The sequence below is a fragment of the Pongo abelii genome, chromosome 20 (assembly GCF_028885655.2).
Source record: "Pongo abelii isolate AG06213 chromosome 20, NHGRI_mPonAbe1-v2.0_pri, whole genome shotgun sequence".
Lineage (NCBI taxonomy): Eukaryota > Metazoa > Chordata > Mammalia > Primates > Hominidae > Pongo > Pongo abelii.
In genome coordinates, this window is record NC_072005.2 from 46,185,592 (window position 1) to 46,205,598 (window position 20,007).

Genomic DNA, 20,007 nt, shown 5'->3' on the forward strand with positions numbered 1-20,007 from the left:
GACAAGGTACTCAAGTGAGTGGGGGATTCTGCCAGGCCCCTCATCCACTGAGACAGGACAGGGAGATGTGAGGAGAGTGGGGGGTTGTCGGGGCGAGACTTGGGACCGGATATTGAGTCTCCTTAGTCCAGTGTGGGACATCACAGAGAGACGTGGAGGAGGCTGGAGGCCCTGCTGGGAGCCTCAGGACTTAGATCCTGAATTGGGATGGCAGGGAGGGATGGCCCATGGCCCCTGGGAGCTGAGACCAGCGCTGACAGGTGCTGAGGACCCTGGGACCTAGTTCCAAGAGGCGGCTGTGTTTTTGAGGTAGAGGCTTTGAGGGGACCAGGAGTGGCCTTCCTGGGTGGGGCCAGAGTAGACAGGGCAGTCAAACCAGCCAGACAGGAAAGAGAAGGCTAGGATGTGCAGAAGTGCCCTTGCCGGCAGAGGGCAGGTGGGGAGCAACCACTCTGGTAGGAGTGGGTCCCCCAGGACAGGCAGGCTTCCTGGCAGAGGGGTCCCGAAGCTGTGCTCTGCCAGGGAACATCCCAGAGTCCTCTTTAACAACCCCTGGGAATTCTCAAGGGCTAGGGACGTCTCCCCTCCCACCATAGCCTGCCCCAAGGCCATCCTGACTCTTTGTTGTTGTTTTTGTTGAAACAGAGTCTGGCTCTGTTGCCCAGGCTGGAGTGCAGGGGCGCCATCATGGCTCAACTGCAGCCTCGACCTCCTGGGCTCAAGTGATCCTCCCACCTCAGCCTCCCAAATAGCTGGGATCACAGGCACGGGCCACCATGCCTGGATATTTTTTGTATTTTTTGTAGAGATGAGGTTTCCCTGTGTTTCCTAGGCTGGTCTTAAACTCCCGGGCTCAAGCAATCCTCCTGCTTTGGCCTCCCAAGCGCTGGGCTTACAGGCATGAGCCACTGCACCCAACCCACCCTGACTCTTCTCAGACCAGGTATGACCTGTTTCTCCCCTCACACCAGAGGTTCCCCTCAGGACAGGCTCAGGCGACCCCTAGAACCTCCTCTTTGGAGACTGCCTTCTCTGCATCTCCCCTATACCCACTCCTGCCCCTCCCTGTCCCCTATGCACACAGGGGAGACAAATGCATGGCTACTTCCAGATTATTTTATTCACATGGCTTGGTGGGGTACAGGCACTCCTGCCAGAGAGACAGGGGCAGGCCTCCCCGCCAGCCCTGGTCAGTCACCCACCTCCCGGCCCTCTTAGGGTTAGTGCTAGTTATCACACACACGACAGCGAGGGGGTAGAGAAAGAAGGCAAGACGGGATCCCCATCTGACCAGGGGCTTCAGACAGCCGCAGCCTGAGCCCCCTCCATCCTGGCCGGGCCTGGAGCCCCTGTCTCTGAAAACCCCACACTGGGCAGCCGCACCCGGAATCCACCCTGTTCCTGGTCCCCACTCCCACTCCGGGCCTTGGGGCTTAGGGACACCCTGGGGAAGCGGAACTTGGGTGACTTCTCTCTGACGGGGGACTTGGGGGCTGCATCGCCCTCCTGCCCCCGAGAGGCTTTAGAAGGGGCCACCAGGCCTACACGTGGCAAGCGGACCCGGCCCCGGCCCCGGCGACCCGAGGCCCCTTCCCCACTGCCCTCTTCCTCCTCCTCCTCCTCCTCGGGGCCGGGGGAGCCTTCCCCAGTGACCATCTCACTTTGGCTGAAGCCTACTCGGGGCAGCCTGAGTTTGGGGCTCTTGGCCTTCTCACCCTCCTCGGCCCCCTCCTTGGCCCGTGCCAGGCCAAACCGGGGCAGCCGTACCTTGAGCTTGTGTCCGGCCTCTCCCTCCCCCTCTGCCACCTGGTACTCGGCATGGTTGCCCCCGGGTGGCGAGAGCTCCACGTCGGGCAGTGAGAGGCGGAAGGTACGCTCGGCCCCTGGGGGCTGCTCCTCAGCACCCTCGGCCCCCACCCTAGCTCCGGCCCCCAGTGTGGGCAACTTCAGCCTCAGCCCACCCTCGCCTGTGGCCGCCTCGCCCATCTGTGCCTCTCGGCTTAGCCCCACGTCCAGCTCAAGCTGGGGCACTGTCACGGTGGGCATCTTGAAGACACCCTCACCCACCAGCAGCTCCCCACCTGCAACCTGGGCTCCAGGCAGAGACAGGGTCACCTGGGGCACCTGAACCCTGTAGCCTGCTGTGCCCTCTGCTGAAGGGACTGTACTCTCAGCCTGCTGCCCTGGGGTACCTGCCTCCCCAAAGCCGGTCAGCTCCACTTGCGGCAGGGAGATGCCCAGCGGAGGCATCCTCAGCCCCGCTTCATGGCCCTCAGTGACCACCTGCCTGGCTGTGGACACCTTCAGGCCTGACAGCTGCATTCCACTGACGGCCACAGCCCCCTCTGCCCTCCCTTCCTCCTGGGTGCCCAGCGTGACCAGCTCCACCTCGGGGATCTTAAGCTGCACAGCAGTGGACTCAGCCTTTTCCCCCAGGCTGGCACGCTCACCTTGAACTTCTGCTTCCTTCCCTCGAGCCAGCCCAAAGGAGGGCATCTTCAGCTTGGGCATCTTCACCCGCCCATCCCAGCCCCAGCTCTTGCCCTCCAACTCAGTCACCCCTGGCACTAGTTCTGCTGCCTCAGTGTCCCGGCCTCTGGCCCCAAACTTGGGCAGAGCAAACCTGGGCCCCTTGAACTTGAGGTCGGCCCCTGCCACCTCTACCTTGCCTGAGGGCAGGTGGGCATCCAGGCTGAGCTGTGGGATGGACAGATCGAGGGCAGGCAGCAGGCCTGCCTCCCCGGCCCCTTTGGCCTCAGCCTCAGCCCCCACCCGAGCCTTGGGGAGTGAGATGGCAAATTTGGATACCTTCAGCTTGGTAGCTCGCCCAGCCCCCTCAGCCTCCGCCTTAGCCACCTTTGGCCCCGAGAGTCCAAACTTAGGTAAGGAGAACTTGGAAGAGGGCTTGACTTTCGTCTCCATCATCTCCAGCCGCCCTTCCTCAGTTTCCACGGCGGGTAGCTGTGGAGTGACAATTTCAACAGAGGGCACTCGGAAGCCCACTTCCCTGACCCCTGCTGCCACCTCGGGGCCCTCCGCCCGCTCTACCTTGCCCATTTTAGCGGCTGGGACCTGCCCCTGCAGGCCAAGTGCTCCTGGCAGGTCTAGCTCCACTGAGGGCAAAGTGAGAGAGGGGACACCCACATGAGCCTCACCATCCACCTCTGGCTGCAGACAGGGAAGTGTTACCAGCTTCCCTGAGACCTCAGCACCCGCCTCGCCTGGCTTGCCACGTGATGGGGACTCTGCCCTCCCTAGCTTGGGCATGGTCATCTTGGGCATCTTGAAGCCAAATTCCATCCCTTCTGCCTGTTCTGCCTTGGCGGCCTTTAGCTGCACCTCTGGAGCCCTGGGCAGCTTCACCTCTGGTGCCTTCGGAAGATGCACGTCGGGAACCTTCGGCACTTGCATTTCCGGCAGCCGAATCTCTGACACTTTTGGCAGCTGCACCTCAGGGAGGTGCACATCGGGCACAGCCATCTCAGGCACCTTGGGGAGTTTTATCTCTGGGAGCTTCACGTCAGGGACTTTCATTTCGGAGACTTTGGGCAGCTGCACCTCTGGGAGGTGTACATCGGGCACGGCCATTTCAGGCACCTTGGGGAGTTTCATCTCTGAGACTTTTGGCAGCTGCACCTCGGGGAGTCGAACCTCTGGCACAGCCATCTCAGGCATTTTAGGGAGTTTCATCTCTGGGACTTTCGGGAGCTGCACTTCCGGGAGGTGCACATCGGGCACGGCCATCTCGGGCACCTTCGGGAGTTTCACCTCAGGGAGTTTCATCTCAGGGAGCTTCATCTCTGGGACTTTCGGAAGCTGCACTTCCGGGAGGTGCACATCGGGCACAGCCATCTCGGGCACCTTCGGGAGCTGCACTTCAGGGAGTTTCATCTCAGGAAGTTTCATCTCAGGCACCTTTGGAAGCTTCATCTCAGGGACTTTCATCTCTGGCACTTTCGGCAGCTGCACCTCTGGAAGCCGCACCTCTGGCACAGCCACCTCTGACACCTCTGGGAGTTTCATCTCTGACACTTTGGGCAGCTGTACCTCTGGAAGCCGCACCTCCGGCACAACTATCTCTGGCACCTTTGGGAGTTTCATCTCTGACACTTTGGGCAGCTGTACCTCTGGAAGCCGCACCTCCGGCACAGCCATCTCTGGCACCTTTGGGAGTTTCATCTCTGACACTTTGGGCAGCTGTACCTCTGGAAGCCGCACCTCCGGCACAGCCATCTCTGGCACCTTTGGGAGTTTCATCTCTGACACCTTGGGGAGCTCCACCTCTGGGAGTCGAACCTCTGGAAGGGCTGCCTCGGGCACTTTTGGAAGCTTGACCTCAGGAGCCTTGGGGAGCTTCACTTCAGGTCCTTTGGGCACCTTGACCTCGGGCCCTGACACTCCAATGCCAAGGGAGGGCATCTTGATGATGGGTAGCTTCAGCTTGCTCTCTACAACTTCAGGAGCAGCGGGCCGGGGCTCCAAGAGGGAAAGCCCAAAAGTGGGCATTCGAAGTCTGGGACCTTTCACCCTGGCCTCAGGGCTGACCTTGGCTACCTTGGCCTCAGCAACTTCCTTTGCTCGAGCCCCAAATCGGGGAAAACTAAGGCGGGGCATCTTCAGGGCCACCTCAGGTGCCTCTCCTCGGGCCTCCACCTCCGCACCTGGCAAGGCCAGGTCCACCCCCACAGTCGGTGCTGCCACATCCAGGGTGGGCACCACTACCGACACAGCCCCTTCCCGGGTCTCTAGGCAGGGAAGTGTGGGCAGAGTGGGCAGTGAGGGCAAGGCAGGCAGCTCCACCTGGGGTACCTGGATCCCCACGGCTGGGGCCTCCACAGCAGGAGGAGCCGGGGCTCTGAGCCCAAGGGTTGGCAGGTGGAGGGCAAAGCCACCAGCTGCCTCTGCTGAGGGGGCAGCCTTGGGAGCTGAGACCTGGGGGACACCCACCTCGGCCCCTGGCAGCCGGGGCCCAACCAGCTCCACCTGAGGGGCTGTGAAACGAGCTCCTGCGGCCACCTCAGCCTCCACCTTGGCCTTCCTTGGGGGAGGAGCGGCGGCGGCCAGCCGGGCTGCCTGAGCCTCTTCGGCCACTTCTCGTACACGCAGCCGAGGCAGCTGGAGGCGCCGGCGGGCAGGGGCGGCCGGGACAGGACCCTTGACAGCCTCGGCTTTGAGGCCCCGACGCAGGCGGGAGAACTTGGGAAAGGAGAACTCGACATCAACAGGGGCCAGGTCAGCGGGGACCCCCAGAGCCCCAGGCACCATCTTCTTCTTCTTCACAGGGGACAGACTCTGGATGTTCTGGGGAGAGAGGAGAGAGGCAGGAGGCGGTGGGACAGTGGGAGGCTAGGAGTGGACAGGAAGAGCCCCACCTGGTATTGGACCAGGCTGGGGATGCGCTGGGTCAAGTATCTTGTTCCCCAAACATCACCCCCACTTCTTGCCTGTCATTTCACCATGAGGGCCCAGGAAAGCAGGCAGCCATCTAGAATCTCCAAACGAGTCAACAGGAGTGTAGGGACTGGGACCCAAGACTTCTAGATCCTGATCCGGGATTTTCCCCAACATCCTCATTCTAGAGATGGGGAAACTGAGGCCCAGGGAGGGAAATAACTTTGTCCAGGGCCACTCAGCAGTAATTGGGCCGGCACTCAGGCTGGAATCTGGCTTCCCTGGTTCGAAGTAGCCTGGTTCAGGACCTCTAGCAAGCCTGGATCCGATGGTGGGGAGGCCTCTCCGAAGTGGGTGAGGGCCCTGGGCTGGGGTGGGTCTGTCCCCCTTCCCGGGGAAGAGTTTGGGGCAGAGAGGAAGGGGCAGAGGGTGGAATTAGCTTGGGTTAGTGACAAGACAGAGGGCAAGGCTGGCCCACGATGGCGGGGAATGGGGCTCACGGCGCAGAGACCAGATCGCTGGGGCAGTCCAGGGCCGGGGCCGGGCTAAGCACGCGTACCAGCTTGGCCACCTTGGCCCGCGGGCCCTTGATCTCGTAGCCAGACACGGTCCCGGGCCGCAGCGCCAGGTCCCCGGTGGGCACAGTGCGCTTCAGGCAGAAGGAGACTTTGTAAGGCTCGGCGCATTGCAGCAGGCGTAGTGCGTCCTCGTACTTGAAGTTCTCGAAGAACACTCGGGCACTCAGCAGCTGGTCCCCTGCGGGCGAGGTGGAGGTGCGCAGCACGTGGGCATCTCCCGGCTCCGCCCGGGCCTAGTTCTGCCCACTTGCACGGAGCCCCCGCGGTGAGGACCCGCCCCAAATTTTAGTCTCTCCAATCCCCAGCGCAGGATTGAGTCGCAGTTACGCTAGTCCCCGCCCCATGACCTTATCCCCGCCCTCTGCAATGAACAAAGCCGCGCCCACTCAGGTCACGCCCGCACCTTGTCGCTCCCCTACCCATCCTTATGTTTCAGATGCTGACTTTGCTTCTTTTATGGAGGGAACAGAATCAGAAGGGAATTTCCAGAAGCTCCCACACTGTCTGTTCACCCCCTTTCTCCTGCGGCGACTTACTCCACTCGCCTTCCTGTTCCTGGGGATGAACTAACCCCACTCCTAGCTCAGGGCAATCCCTCCACCGCCTTCTCAGGGACATCCTCCCGCAATTCTCTCCTCTTCCCACATCATTAATTGTCCTTCTCGTCTACATTATTCCCATCAGCATACAAACATATTATTATTTCTCGCATAAGAAAGGTTGTCATGGCCTCACTCCCCGGGAGCTCCTGCCCTATTGATCTGTTCACCTTAATAGGCAAAAGGTATTGAGTTCTCCAGTGGCATTGTTACCAGTTCTCCAATCACACCTCTGACCCTGCTTTCCCACACACACATCTGAACTGCTCCTCTCACCGTGCCCAGGCCTTTTTTTTTTTTTTTTAAAGACGAGATCTCGCCAGGTGCAGTGGCTTATGCCTGTAATCCCAGCACTTTGGGAGGCCAAGGCGGGTGGATCACCTGAGGTCGGGAGTTTGAGACCAGCCTGACCAATATGGAGAAACCCCGTCTCTACTAAAAATACAAAATTGGCCAGGCATGGTGGCACATGTCTGTAATCCCAGCTACTAGGGAGGCCGAGGCAGGAGAATCACTTGAACCCAGGAGGCGGAGGTTGCGGTGAGCTGAGATCACGCCATTGCACTCCAGCCTGGGCAACAAGAGCGAAATTCCATCTCAAAAAAAAAAAAAAAAAAAAAAAAAAAAGACAAGATCTCACTCTTCACCCAGGCTGTGGTACACTGGAGCAATGACAAATCACTGCAGCCTTGAACTTCCAGGCTCAAACGATACTCCTGCCTCAGCCTCCTGAGTACCTGTGAATGCAGGCCCGTGCCACCACACCCAGTCTCTCTGGCCTCTTAAAGACACACTACCCCAGACCTCAGGACTTGGACCTCCTCTCTGTCTACATGCTCAAGTCACCCCTTGGGAATTCTTGGGAAGCTCATCCAGATTGAGGAGTTAAAAGATCATAAATCTGCTAACAATTCCTAAGCATATCTCTCCAGCCCAGCACTCTCCCCTCCACCCTAGACTCACATCCAACATCTCCATCATATCTCCACCTGGGTGTCCAACACCACACCTCTCCTTTAACAGATCCAAATTGCAATCCTGGTCTTTCTTCTCCAAATGAGTACTAGCCTCAGTGTGCTCCTTTTGAGGGACCAGCAACTCCATCCTCAGGTCAAAAATCCCCAGATCCATCCTGGACAACTCTCTTTCCATCATACCCAATATCCAGTCCTCAAAGCTCCTCCTTCAAAATATATCCAGAATCCAAATATATGTATACCTCCAAAACCCTTTGGTCCTGAGCATCCTCATCTCTTACCTGGATAATCACAGTAGCCACTTTGTTGATCTCCCTGCTCCTAACCCTGCCTTCATATATTCTACTGTTTGTTGTTGTTGGCCTTGTTTTTGAAACAGAATCTTGCTCTGTTGCCCAAGCTGGAATGCAGTGGTGTGATCATGGCTCATTGCAGCTTCAATCTCCTGGGCTTAAGCAATCCTTCCGCCTTGGGTTCCCCGAGTGCTGGGATTACAGGTGTGAGCCACCCAATGCTTGGCCATACTCTACTGTTAATGCAGCAGTTCAGCACAGTCAATTCATGTTTCTCCTCTGCTCACAGCCCTCACAGAATAAAAGCCAAAGTCTTATAAAGCCCTCTAAAAAATGTCCTCCCCTTACCTCTCTGGCCTTCTCTCTTACTCTCCTCTTCACTAACTCAGTTGCGTAGACACTGGCTTCCTCACTGTTTCTCCCACAAGCTAGGCATGGTCCTACCTTGGGGCATTTTTGCTGTCTGTTCCCTCTTCCAGATGGCCTCATAGCTTGTTCCCTTACCTCCTTTAGCCTTTTCACCCTTTCCAGCCCACCCCATTTTTTTTTTTTTTTTTTTAGGTGGAGTTTTGCTCTTTCGCTCAGGCTGGAGTGAAGTGGCCCGAACTCGGCTTACTGCAACCTTAAGCAATTCTCCTGCCTCAGTCTCCTGAGTAGCTGGGATTATAGGCGCCTGCCACCATGCCCGGCTAATTTTTGAATTTTTAGTAGAGACAGAGTTTCGCCATGTTGGCCAGGCTGGCCTCGAACTCCTGACCTCAGGTGATCCGCCCACCTCAGCCTCCCAAAGTGCTAGGATTACGCACCCAGCCAAGCCCACCCCCATTTAAAAATGCAGCTGTAGGCCGGCCGCGGTGGCTCACGCCTGTAATCCCAGCACTTTGGGAGGCCGAGGAGGGCGGATTACGAGGTCAGAAGATGGAGACCATCCTGACTAACACGGTGAAACCCCGTCTCTATTAAAAATACAAAAAAAATTAGCCGGGCGTAGTGGCGGGCGCCTGTAGTCCCAGTTACTAGGGAGGCTGAGGCAGGAGAATGGCGTGAACCCGGGAGGCGGAGCTTGCAGTGAGCCGAGATCGTGCCACTGCACTCCAGCCTGGGAGACAGAGCGAGACTCCATCTCAAAAAAAAATAAATAAATAAATAAAATAATAAAAATGCAGCTGTAGCACATTGTCCTCCTGGCAACTGTAGCACTTATTGCTTTCTAATTTACTAGGTATTTTACTTAATTTGCTTAAATATGTCTCTCCCGGCCGGGCGCTGTGGCTCACGCCTGTAATCCCAGCACTTTGGGAGGCCGAGGCGGGCAGATCACGAGGTCAGGAGATCGAGACCATCCTGGCTAACACGGTGAAACCTCGTCTCTACTAAAAATACAAAAAATTAGCCGGGCGTGGTGGTGGGCGCCTGTAGTCCCAGCTACTAGGGAGGCTGAGGCAGGAGAATGGTGTGAACCCGGGAGGCAGAGCTTGCAGTGAGCCGAGACTGCGCCACTGCATTCCAGCCTGGGCAACAGAGCGAGACTCCGTCTCAAAAAAAAAAAAAAAAAAAAAAAGTCTCTCCGCACTGGAATGTAAGCTCCATAAGTGCAGGGACTGTTGTTCACTGTTTTGTTCACGGCTGTAGCCCAAGCAGCTAAGATAATGTCTGAAATAGGGTGGGGCACCGTGGCTCATGCCTGTAATCCCAGCACTTTGGGAGACTGAGGCGGATGGATCACCTGAGGTCGGGAGTTCGAGACCAGCCTGGCCAACATGGTGAAACCCCGTCTCTACTAAAAATACAAAAATTAGCCGGGCGTGGTGGAGGGCACCTGTAATCCCAGCTACTCAGGAGGCTGAGGCAGGAGAATCGCTTGAACCAGGGAGGCGGAGGTGGCAGTGAGCCGAGATCGTGCCATTGCACTCCAGCCTGGGCAACAAGAGAGAAACTCCGTATCAAAATAAATAAATAAATAAATAAATAAATAAATAAATAAATAAAGTCTGAAATAGAAGGCACTAATAAATAGTTGTTGCATGAATAAATCACGTCAGCTTCATCCATTTCCTAAAACATCCTTTACTTACAAAGCTCCTCTTCCCAACCCCTCTAAGTGGCTCACTCCACCCTTTTCTCCTGCCCCAACAACAACATTTACTAACACTCACGTAGTTAAGCACTATGTGCCACTTAGCTATGTGCTAAGTATTTTCACATACTTACTCATTAAATCCTCAGTACATAATAACCCCATACAAGAATAAGTCCCATTTCAGAGATGAGAAAACTGAGGCACAGAAAGATCACAAGCTAGTAAACGGGGGATGTGGAATTCGCACTCAGTGAACCTCCGGAGTTCGCTGTGAACAGTCAGCAAAGCCCCGCCCCAAGCCCTTAACCCCGCCTCCTGGTGGCCGGTCACGCCCCCATCCCCCGGTCAGTTTCAGCCTCTCTTTGGACCCAAGGCAGATTCCTAACCCCGCCCCCGCAGTTCGACCCCGCCCCACACCCCGGGCCCGCCCACCTTCCTGCAGGCTGAGGCTCCTGGCGGCGGGTGAGTCCTCGCGCAGCTCCCGAACGAAGATTCCGTCTTTGCCACCGCCCGCTACGTTGATGCCGCTGACCCCGGTTTGCGCCTCCGTCTCCACGATAATTTCCACCAACTCCGCCCGCCTCAGCTCCTGCAGAGGGCGGCAAGGTGTCGCATTGGGGCTCTAGGGCCGGACCTCGCCCAGAGCCCGCCATTGCGCTCAACAGTGGCTCATATACATATATATACATATATATATTTATATATATTTAGAGACGGGGTTGGGGGACGGTCTTGCCACACTGCCCAGGCTGGTCTCGAACTCCTCCTGGGCCCAAGGGATCCTCCCGCCTCGGCCTCCCAAAGCGCTGGGATTACAGGCGTAAGCCACCGCGCCCGGCCAAAAGCGGCTATTCAGCAGGTCTTCAGGGCACACGCCCCTCGGCGCTGCACTCGCAGGACGTCGGGGCACACCCACTCCGGCGTCTCGCCTTTAAGCAAGCCCGCGGGCGGCTGGCTTTCTGGGACCCGCGGAACAGTTAAACAGCTCCGCGGGCCGGCTGGCCTCTCCGAGGCCCTAGAGCGGCAGTCGAAAGGGGTTAGGGGAGGAGACGGGGTTGTAAGGGGAGGGACTGCGTCCGAGTGGGCTGGAGAGAACTTGAGTTGTGATTGAGAGGCGGGACCAGGATCGTGGGGGCGTGGTCATGTTGGGAGGGCGGGGCTGCGGGGGGGTTGGTGCGGGTAGGAGGGGTAAGACAGCACAGGCCTGGGAGGAAGAGCCAAATGGGGTATAGAAGGGTGCAAAAAATAGGAGAGGAATGTGGCCAGAGCTTATGGGGGGTTATTTGGAGCTGGGGTGGAGACCCCTATTATTTTTTTGTTGGGGGAGACAGGGTCTCTCACTCTGTCCCCAGGCTTGAGTGCAGTGGTGTGATCATGGCTCACTGCAGCCTCCACCTCCTAAACTCAAGCAGACCTTCCGCTCCGGTCTCCCAAGTAGTTGGGAACACAGGCACGCGCCACCACGCCCAGCTAATTTTTAATTTTTTTTTTTTAAGAGACAGGTATATCACTGTGTTGCCCAGGCTGCTCTCAAACTCCTGGCCTCAAGAGATCCTCCTGTCTCAGCCTCCCAAAGCGCTGGGATTACAGGCATGAGCCACTGCATCTGGCCCTGAGACCCATATTCTACAAGCTGAATTTAACTATGGGGGAGGGGCTGTAATTACAGCAGAACAAGAGAATAGTTGAGGATGGGATTCTGAGGAAGGAGCTAGCTGGACCTTCAAGCCGTCTGGGATTCGGGGGACAGGGAGTGGGATTTGCCTCCCTGAAGGCTTGAATGTGTGTGAGAATGTGCTCTATTGTAAATTCAATGACCCGAAGGCCTGTGAAACGCCCACAGGAGAGGGAATCCAGTGAAGGGGGTCTGCGTGGGTAATGAATGGGACTGGCAGACATGGCATTCCCGGTATTTACTGTAAATGATGCAGATTGGACCTGGCCCAGAAGCCACTATGGGATTCACAATAGGGCTTCCCAGAAGAGGCAGTGACAAACCTGGGTCCTGTCTAGGAATCCAATCTGCTGTGTGTCTTAGGAAGAATCTTGCCCTCTCTGGACCCACTTCCCTGCTGCAAAATAGGGTAACATAGGCATACTGGAAGGAGGTTGCAGTAGGGATCTGAGAGGATGCTGTCATGGCCAGCGCACTGGGGCCAGCACAGACTGGAATTGAGCCCAGGACTTGGAGGGAGAGCAGGTCTAGGCCAGATGCCCCAAGGGACTAGGGGGCTGAGCAGGGCAGTCTGGGTAAGAAGAGTTGTGGCTGGGGCTGTAGGGAACAGCACGACCACCAGTACCACCCTTTGGCTCGGCAGGCCCTGGGCTCAGCCTTTTATGTGCAGGACCTCTCTCTTTTTTTTTTTTTTTTTTTTTTTGAGGCGGAGTCTCGCTCTGTCACCCAGGCTGGGAGTGCAGTGGCGCAATCTTGGCTCACTGCAACCTCCGCCTCCCGGGTCAAGCGATTCTCCTGCCTCAGCCTCCCGAGTAGCTGGGATTACAGGTGCGTACCACCACGCCCAGCTAATTTCTGTATTTTTAGTAGAGATGGAGTTTCACCATGTTGGCCAGGATGGTCTCAATCTCTTGACTTCATGATCCACCCGCCTCAGCCTCCCAGAGTGCTGAGATGATAGGCATGAGCCACTGCGCCCAGCCTCTTTTTTTTTTAAGAGTCGGAGTCAGGCCAGGCGCGGTAGCTCACACCTATAATCCCAGCACTTTGGGAGGCCGAGGCGGGAGGATCACCTGAGGTCAGGAGTTCAAGACCAGCCTGGCCAACATGGCGAAACCCCATCTCTACTAAAAGTCCTAAAATTAGCCAGGCGTGGTGGTGGGCGCCTGTAATCTCAGCTACTCGGGAGCCTGAGGCAGGAGAATCGCTTGAACCTGGGAGGCGGAGGTTGCAGTGAGCTGAGATCGCACCACTGCACTCCAGCCTGGGTGACAAGACCAAGGCTCCGTCTCAAAAAAAAAAAAAAAGAGTCAGAGTCTTGTTGTTTTGCCCAGGCTGGTCTCCAACTCCTGGGCTCAAGGGATCCTCTGGCCTCAGCCTCCCAGAGTGTTGGGATTACAGGTGTGAGCCACCGAACGCAGTCTGCAGGATCTCATTTCATCCTCTCCCCATAGCCTTGGGCAGTCACAGAGGAGGACACTAAGACCCAGAGAGGTAAAGTGACTTGCCTAATGCCCTGTAGCAAGTTAAGTGGCTGGGCCTCAACCTTAGGTCTGTGACCCCAGAACCCATAGGCCATCCTGTGGGCACAGAACTCCTGGCGCTCTACCCACTGTCTCTCACTCCCAGTAGTAGCTTGGCCCCTGTAACAGTAGACCTGCTCTGTGCCTGGTATACAGTAAGACATGGTCGATGCCAATCCACCATCTCAGTAACAGTGACAGCAGCTGCCATTCAAAGAGGCTTCCTCAGCACCAGACTCCGTGCAAATGGCTCAAGCGTGAGTTCTCAGAGGTGGAGATCATTACCTCCATTTCTTTTTTTTTTTTTTTTTTTGAGACAGAGTCTCGCTGCGACCCCCAGGCTGGCGTGCAATGGTGTGATCTCGGCTCACTGCAACCTCCGCTTCCTGGGTTCAAGTGATTCTTCTGCCTCACCCTCCCGAGTAGCTGGGACTACAGGCGTGCACCATCATGCCCGGCTAATTTTTGTATTTTTAGCAGAGATGGGGTTTCACCGTATTGGCCAGGCTGGTCCCAAACTCCTAACCTCAAGTGATCCGCCCACCTTGGCCTCCCGAAGTGCTGGGATTATAGGTGTGAGCCACTGCGCCCAGCCCCATTACCTCCATTTCACTGGGAAACTGAGGCTGAAAGAGGTGAGATCATCTGCCCAGGGCCACACAGCTGAAGTGGTAGGGTTGGGATTTGAGCCATGGGTCCAAGCCCATGTCCTTAACTCCTACATTATATGCCCTTGTTTGTTTGTGTGTGGGTGTGTGTGTTTAGACAGGGTCTTTTTTTTTTTTTTTTTACTTTGTTTTTCTTATTTATTCTTTCCACACGGGAGACTTAATGAGACAGGATCTTGCTCTTTCACCCAGGCTGGCGTGCAGTGGTTCAATCATATCTCACTGCAACCTCAACCTCCTGGGTTCAGGTGATTCTCCCACCTCAGCCTCCTGAGTAGCTGGGACTACAGGAATGCACCACCAAACCTGGCTAATTTTTTTTTTCCGATAGAGACAGGGTCTCCCTATGTTGCCCAGGCTTGTCTCAAACTCCTAGGCTTTAGCGATCCTCCTGCCTCGGCCTCCCAAAGTGCTGGAATTCCAGGCCTGCGCCACTGCACCTGGCATATACTGCCTCTTCTGATGAAGGGTTTCTGCCGGATTTTCTTCAGCTCCTTATTAATTTAGCTCCTTTATGCGCCAATGAATTCACTGCTTTGAGTCTTAGCCTGTGCCAGACACTGCACTAAGGACATTACATATGTTAATTTTCTTCTCCTCACAGTGACCCATAAAATAGACCCTGTTATTATTTCCATTTCACAGATGGAGAGAATGAGGCACAGAGAGGCCAGAAAGTGTCTCCTTGCTGCCCTAGTCTGTGCCTCCCCATTGCCCTCAAGTGCGCCTTGCAGGACACGTGGGCACTCACCTCGGCACTCCGGCTCCTGGCCTCCATGGCGTTGCTGGGAGGCACCTGCACCCCAGGCTCCTGTGTCCTCTCCCCTTTCTGCTGCAGAACCAGCTTCAGTTCTGCATGGAGCAGCTGCCTCTGAGCCTGAGGGAGGACAGCAGTGGAAGCTTGAGGCCAGGAGGGGATGAGAGGTGGAGGCCATGCTTACAGGGAGAAAGCAGGGTGGGTACTGGAAGGGGAGAAGGGCCCCCACCCCAGCTGTCCTCTCACCGCTGCCTGGGCGCAGGCACTTCCTCCTAACAGGAGCCCAGCCCGAGGTGCCGCACAGCTGTCTGCAGGGCTCACACCCTTCCGCGGGGTTCTTGCTGCCTGCCAGGGAAAGACCAGGATGTGAAGTTCCAAGCAGGCGAGGAAGGGGTGGGGAGGGGCATGTGGCACCAGCCTGTGCTCACCTGAGGGTCACCTCCAGCTCCTTGGGCCTCCTGGGTCCGGGGCTCTAAGAAGAATAATGTGAGCAGTGTTATTGGCTAACACCCACCGATGACTTCCTGAGTGCCTGACCCTGCTGCGTTCTGCTGATACCCTATCCCCGTCGTGCAGGTGGGAAACTGAGCCTCAGAAGACCTTTACCCAGGATGACTCAGCTGGACAACACACGGTAAAGCCAAAACTGACTCCGAGGCCTGTCTGGCAGCAGAGCCCCCGTGCCAAAGATCTTGGCCAACTGAGGGGGCCAAATTCACTAAAAAATAATTGCTATTTGAGACAGGGTCTAGCTCTATTGCCCAGGCTGGAGTGCAGTGGTGCAATCACAGCACACTGCTGCCTCGGTCTCTGGGCTCAGGCGATCCTCCCACCTTGGCCTCCTGAGTAGCTGGGACCACAGGTGCATGCCACAACACCCGGCTATGTTTTTTTGTTTGTTTTTGTTTGTGTGTGTTGGCGGGGGGGGGGCGGGGAGAGAGAGAGAGAGAGAGAGTTTCGCTCTGTCACCCAGGCTGGAGTGCAATGGCGCGATCTTGGCTCACTGCAGCCTCCAACTCCTGGGTTCAAGTGATTCTGCAGCCTCAGCTTCCCGAGTAGTTGGGACTACAGGTACGCACCACCATACCTGGCTAATTCTTGTATTTTCAGTAGAGACGGAGTTTCACCATGCTGGCCAGGCTGGTCTTGAACTCCTGACTGCAAGTGATCTGCCCACCTTGGCCTCCCAAAGTGCTGGAATTACAGGCATGAGCCACTGCACCCGGCAACACCAGGTTAATTTTTTAAATTAATTTGTAGAGATGGAGTCTCCCTAGGTTGCCCAAACTGATCTCCAACTCCTGGGCTCCTGCTATCCTCCTGCCTCAGCCTCTCAACGCTATAAAATAATTATAGCCACTCCCATGTACTCCCAGTGAGCAAATCACAGCGCCTCTCTGTGCTTCAGTTACGTTGTCTATAAAATGGGGAGAATAAGAGCTTTTACCTCACAGGGCTGTTCCGAGGAGCAAATGAGTTAATAAGTGTAAAGTGCCAGGCACCTGGCAGGTGCTTTATAAATACTTGCTATTATTATTATTATTATTATTGTTATTATTATTATTATTTTGAGACAGAGTCTTGCTCTGTTATCCAAGCTGGAATGAAGTGGTGCGAATTCGGCTTACTACAACCTCTGCCTCCTGAGTTCAAGTGATTCCCCTCTCTCAGCCTCCCAAGTAGCTGGGATTACAGGTGCCCGCCACCACGCCTGGCTACTTTTCGTATTTTTAGTAGAGATGGGGTTTCACCATGTTGGCCAGGCTGGTCTCGAACTCCTGACCTCAGGTGATCCACCCGCCTCGGCCTCCCAAAGTGCTGGGATTACAGGCATGAGCCACTGCACCTGTCAGGCCATTATTATTACTAAGAACTTCCTATGGCCCTGACCTTGTGTCGAGCGCCCCACATGCTCCACTGCACATGGCCCTCAGCACAGCCTTGTGCAATCAGCTACTACTGAGCCCATTACAGAGGAGACACCTGAGGCTGGGGGAAGGGCTGTCACTAGCCCAGGTCACAAATGGTCGAGCCAGGACTTGAATTTGTCTGAAGGCTCCAGCCCTTTATCTGGGTAGTAATAATACCTGATGGGTACTGAGTGGTTAGTATTTGCTGGTCCCCGTGCTAAGACCTTCACCTTCTACTTCACCTCGGAAAACCCCATTTCCTGAGAGGCCACAAGAACTTGCTCAAGGCCTCATAGTGCAGCCAGAAGGAGGCAAAGCTGAAATTCACATGCAGCCACCCGCCAGGCCCATCCGGGGAAATGGAGATGAATACTGTCTCCCCCAACCCCCGAATCTGGGCTTGTCCTCACAGCCCCCACCTGGCATGCCACCCCGCCAACCCCTATTGCACAGGGAAAGGTCAGGCCTCACGCGGCACATTCCCTCACACAATGGCCCGTCTGCTGTGCTCAGTTGCATTCCGCCCCTGCCCGCCCACCCTGGCCACACAATGGCCTTTCATAGCCCATCACTGGCCAGGAGAGAGGACATGGGGACCCCTTAACACTCCCACAGCACCCACGCCCCCCACAGTGTAAGAGGGCTTCTTTCTGCATCTCCTAGGGGTCCTGGTCTCTGTGGCCTTCCCTGGGATCCCCTGTGAGCCCCCTGCACCTTCCAGGCTGTGCCAGGACTTGAACTTGTCTAAAAACTCCAGCATGGGCTGGGTGCGTGGCTTAGGCCTGTAATCCCAACACTTTAGGAGGCTGAGGTGGGTGGATCACGAGGTCAGGGGTTCAAGACCAGCCTGGCCAACATGGTGAAACCCCGTTTCTACTAAAAATACAAAAAGTAGCCAGGCGTGGCAGCGCGCACCTGTAATCCCAGCTACTCGGGAGGCTGAGGCAGGAGAATCAATTGAGCCTGGGAAGTGGAGGTTGCGGTGAGCTGAGAATGCACCACTGCACTCTAGCCTGTGCGACAGAGCGAGACTGCATCTCAAAAAAAATAAAAATAAAAATAAAAAAAGCTCCAGCACTTTAGCTGGACAATCATAATAACAACTAATGGGTATTGAGTGGTTACTGAGTAGGTATTGAGTATTAATATTAGCTGGTCCCTGCACTAAGAACTTGTCTGCCATGTCTGGGGCATTTCCTCTGACTTGGGCCCCGTGCTAGCACCCGTAGGCCTCAAAATCACCCTAGATGTTGTGGCTGTTACAGGGGTGGAAACTGAGGCTCACAGGAGTGGAAACCGAGGGGCAGAGCTAGGACCCGTGCCTGCCCTTCACCCCTGCTTCACCTTAATTTGCATTGTTGGCTCTGCGCACTGGGGCAGGAACTGGGTTGGGCAGGAGGGGGCCAACGGTGCTAGAAACACACCCAGGCCAGGTGCCGGGCCCGGGCCAGGCAGGCGCTTTACATACTTGACCTTGTGGGACCCCATTTAACTGACGAGTCAATGAGAGTTAAGAGACCGGTGATCACAGTGACAGAGTCGAGACTTGAGCCCAGGTGTGGAAGCGAACTCAGTTCCCTTACCCAGGACTGAGACACAGCACAGAGTCCTGAGCTGGAGACACGAGAAGCCTGAACCTTATAGGTGGTAGTGGAGGGGGTCTCCTGGGTCACAAGCTGTCTGTCCCAGGCCCGTGGCTGTGAGGGTCATGCCCAGAGCCTGGCACAGGAAGTTCAGGCGGGGCAGGGACAAGAGAGAGTGCCCTCCTTCTTCGTCCCTGCCTGGGACAGGCACCCAGCCCAGGTTATATTTAGCCCAACTGTGCTCTTCCTGAGCCACGTACCCAGCCCCTGGGGTAAGGTGGGGGCAGCTTCGGAAGGAAACCCACAGAGAGGACTCTGTGTTCCCAGCTCTGCTTATCCCACTAGGCAGGGGAAGGAGGGGTGGGGAAGGTCCCTGCCTTGTGTTAGGGGCAGATCTACTGGGACCAGGCAGACACTCCAGATGCCAGTAGCCTATTTCTTGGGTGGTTACTGTGGCATGACCCTGGCACATGCCAGAACTTTCAGAATCCCCAGGGTCCCCATTTCTTGAGCACCTACTATGTGCTAAGATCCTTCCTGTCTTGGCTCCTTCAATCTTTGTAACATCTTCCTGGAGTGGGTACAACTGAAATATCCATTTCAGATGCGACTCATGCCCTTCAGACCAGCTGGGTTGTCATTTGGAGGCTGCTGAGGGATCGGCTGAGGGCATTGCCCTTCTGGCCCTCTTTCCCTGGTGACTGCGACCAACTTCACTTGGGAACCCTGCCTGCTCAGAGCCTCAGCTTTCCCCAGCCACCAGCATGATCTCCCATAGCAATGGGGGTCAGGGGTTGAGCTGACTCATCCAGACCTCTAAACATTATCCAAGGCCACCTAGGGGGTCAGGGGGAGTTAAGACAGTGGCCTCTGACTGCCTCGGTTAGTCCCTGCTCCAGCACTTCCCAGGTGTGAGGACTTGGGCAAGATCCTGCATCTCTGGGGCCTCAGTTTCTCCATCTGTAAAATGGAGCCAATAAGAATGGCTTTGAAGATTTGTGAGAGAACAGCAGGTGCTTAGAATATCCCTCATATATAGTAAATGCTTAATTAATATAAACTCGTCTCTGACAGCAACAGGGAGAGTATGGAGGGAGGGATCTGTGCCTCTCACAGTGTTGCACATCCAACCTTTGCTACTCAGTGGCCCCCACTTTCTCTGCTACCAAAGGGGAGCTTTGGTTGAGAGACAAAACCCAGCTCAGGCACCAGCCTCCCACCAACAGGATCCATGCTGCCTCCCTAGCACCCTACTCCAGGGACCCACCCCAGGCATCCTGCCCCAGCTCTGGTGTTTGTTAGTTTGTTTTTTGGAGACAGGGTCTCCCTCTGTCACTGAGACTGGAGTGCAGAGGTGTGATCACGGCTCACTGCAGCCCAGACCTCCTGGGCCCAACCCAATCTCCCATCTCAGCCTCCAGAGTAGCTGGGACCACAGGCATGCACCACCATGCCCAGCTAATTAAAAAAAAAAAAATTTGTTTTGTAGAGATGGGGCCTCTCTATGTGGCCCAGGCTGGTCTCGAACTCCTGGGCTTAAGCAGTCCTGCCACCTCAGCCTCCCAAAGTGCTGGGATTATAGGCATGAGCCACCATGCCTGGCTGCCCTAGCTCTTTAAAAGCAGCAACTCATTTACTCTGGCACCGGCCCTGTGAGGTGGCCTCCAGACATCAGCCCATTTTAGAGATGGGGAAACAGAGGCACAAAGGATGAAGTATCTTGCCCAAGGCTGCACAGCCAGAAAGGAGAGGAAAGGGGATTTGAACCACTGGCTCCAAAGTCTGTACCTTTAACACCTACGCCACACGGCTTCCTGAGCCCCCAGGCCCCCTCCCAGCACCTCCCGGGACCCTGAACCTCATTCCCACAGTGTCTCAGCCTGGCCAGGGAAGGGACCGTCCGGCTGATCTCTTACCGCTGAGCCTCCAGACTCCTCGAGAGCTCCTGGTCCCGTCTGTCAGCCCTAGCCCTA

General features: G+C 56.0%; 1 protein-coding gene across 1 annotated transcript; it reads right to left on the reverse strand.

Annotated features, from left to right (window-relative positions):
- Nucleotides 1-1,098: 1,098 nt before the first annotated feature.
- Nucleotides 1,099-20,007, reverse strand: PRX (periaxin). The gene is made up of 7 exons (XM_024236433.3): nucleotides 19,951-20,007; nucleotides 14,970-15,013; nucleotides 14,788-14,886; nucleotides 14,536-14,661; nucleotides 10,351-10,507; nucleotides 5,951-6,147; nucleotides 1,099-5,301 (listed from the first exon to the last, which is right to left on the reverse strand). The coding sequence occupies exons 4-7, from the start codon at nucleotides 14,560-14,562 to the stop codon at nucleotides 1,300-1,302; spliced, it is 4,383 nt and encodes a 1,460-aa protein (XP_024092201.3). The 5' UTR covers nucleotides 14,563-14,661; nucleotides 14,788-14,886; nucleotides 14,970-15,013; nucleotides 19,951-20,007; the 3' UTR covers nucleotides 1,099-1,299.

Excerpts from the sequence above, each read along its gene's own strand:
- PRX (XM_024236433.3), bottom strand. The coding sequence starts at position 14,562 with ATGGAGGCCAGGAGCCGGAGTGCCGAG. Across the intron at positions 10,508-14,535 it reads CCAGGAGCCGGAGTGCCGAG|GAGCTGAGGCGGGCGGAGTT; the intron begins GTGAGTGCCCAC and ends CGCCCTCTGCAG. Across the intron at positions 6,148-10,350 it reads GAGCCTCAGCCTGCAGGAAG|GGGACCAGCTGCTGAGTGCC; the intron begins GTGGGCGGGCCC and ends CCTCGCCCGCAG.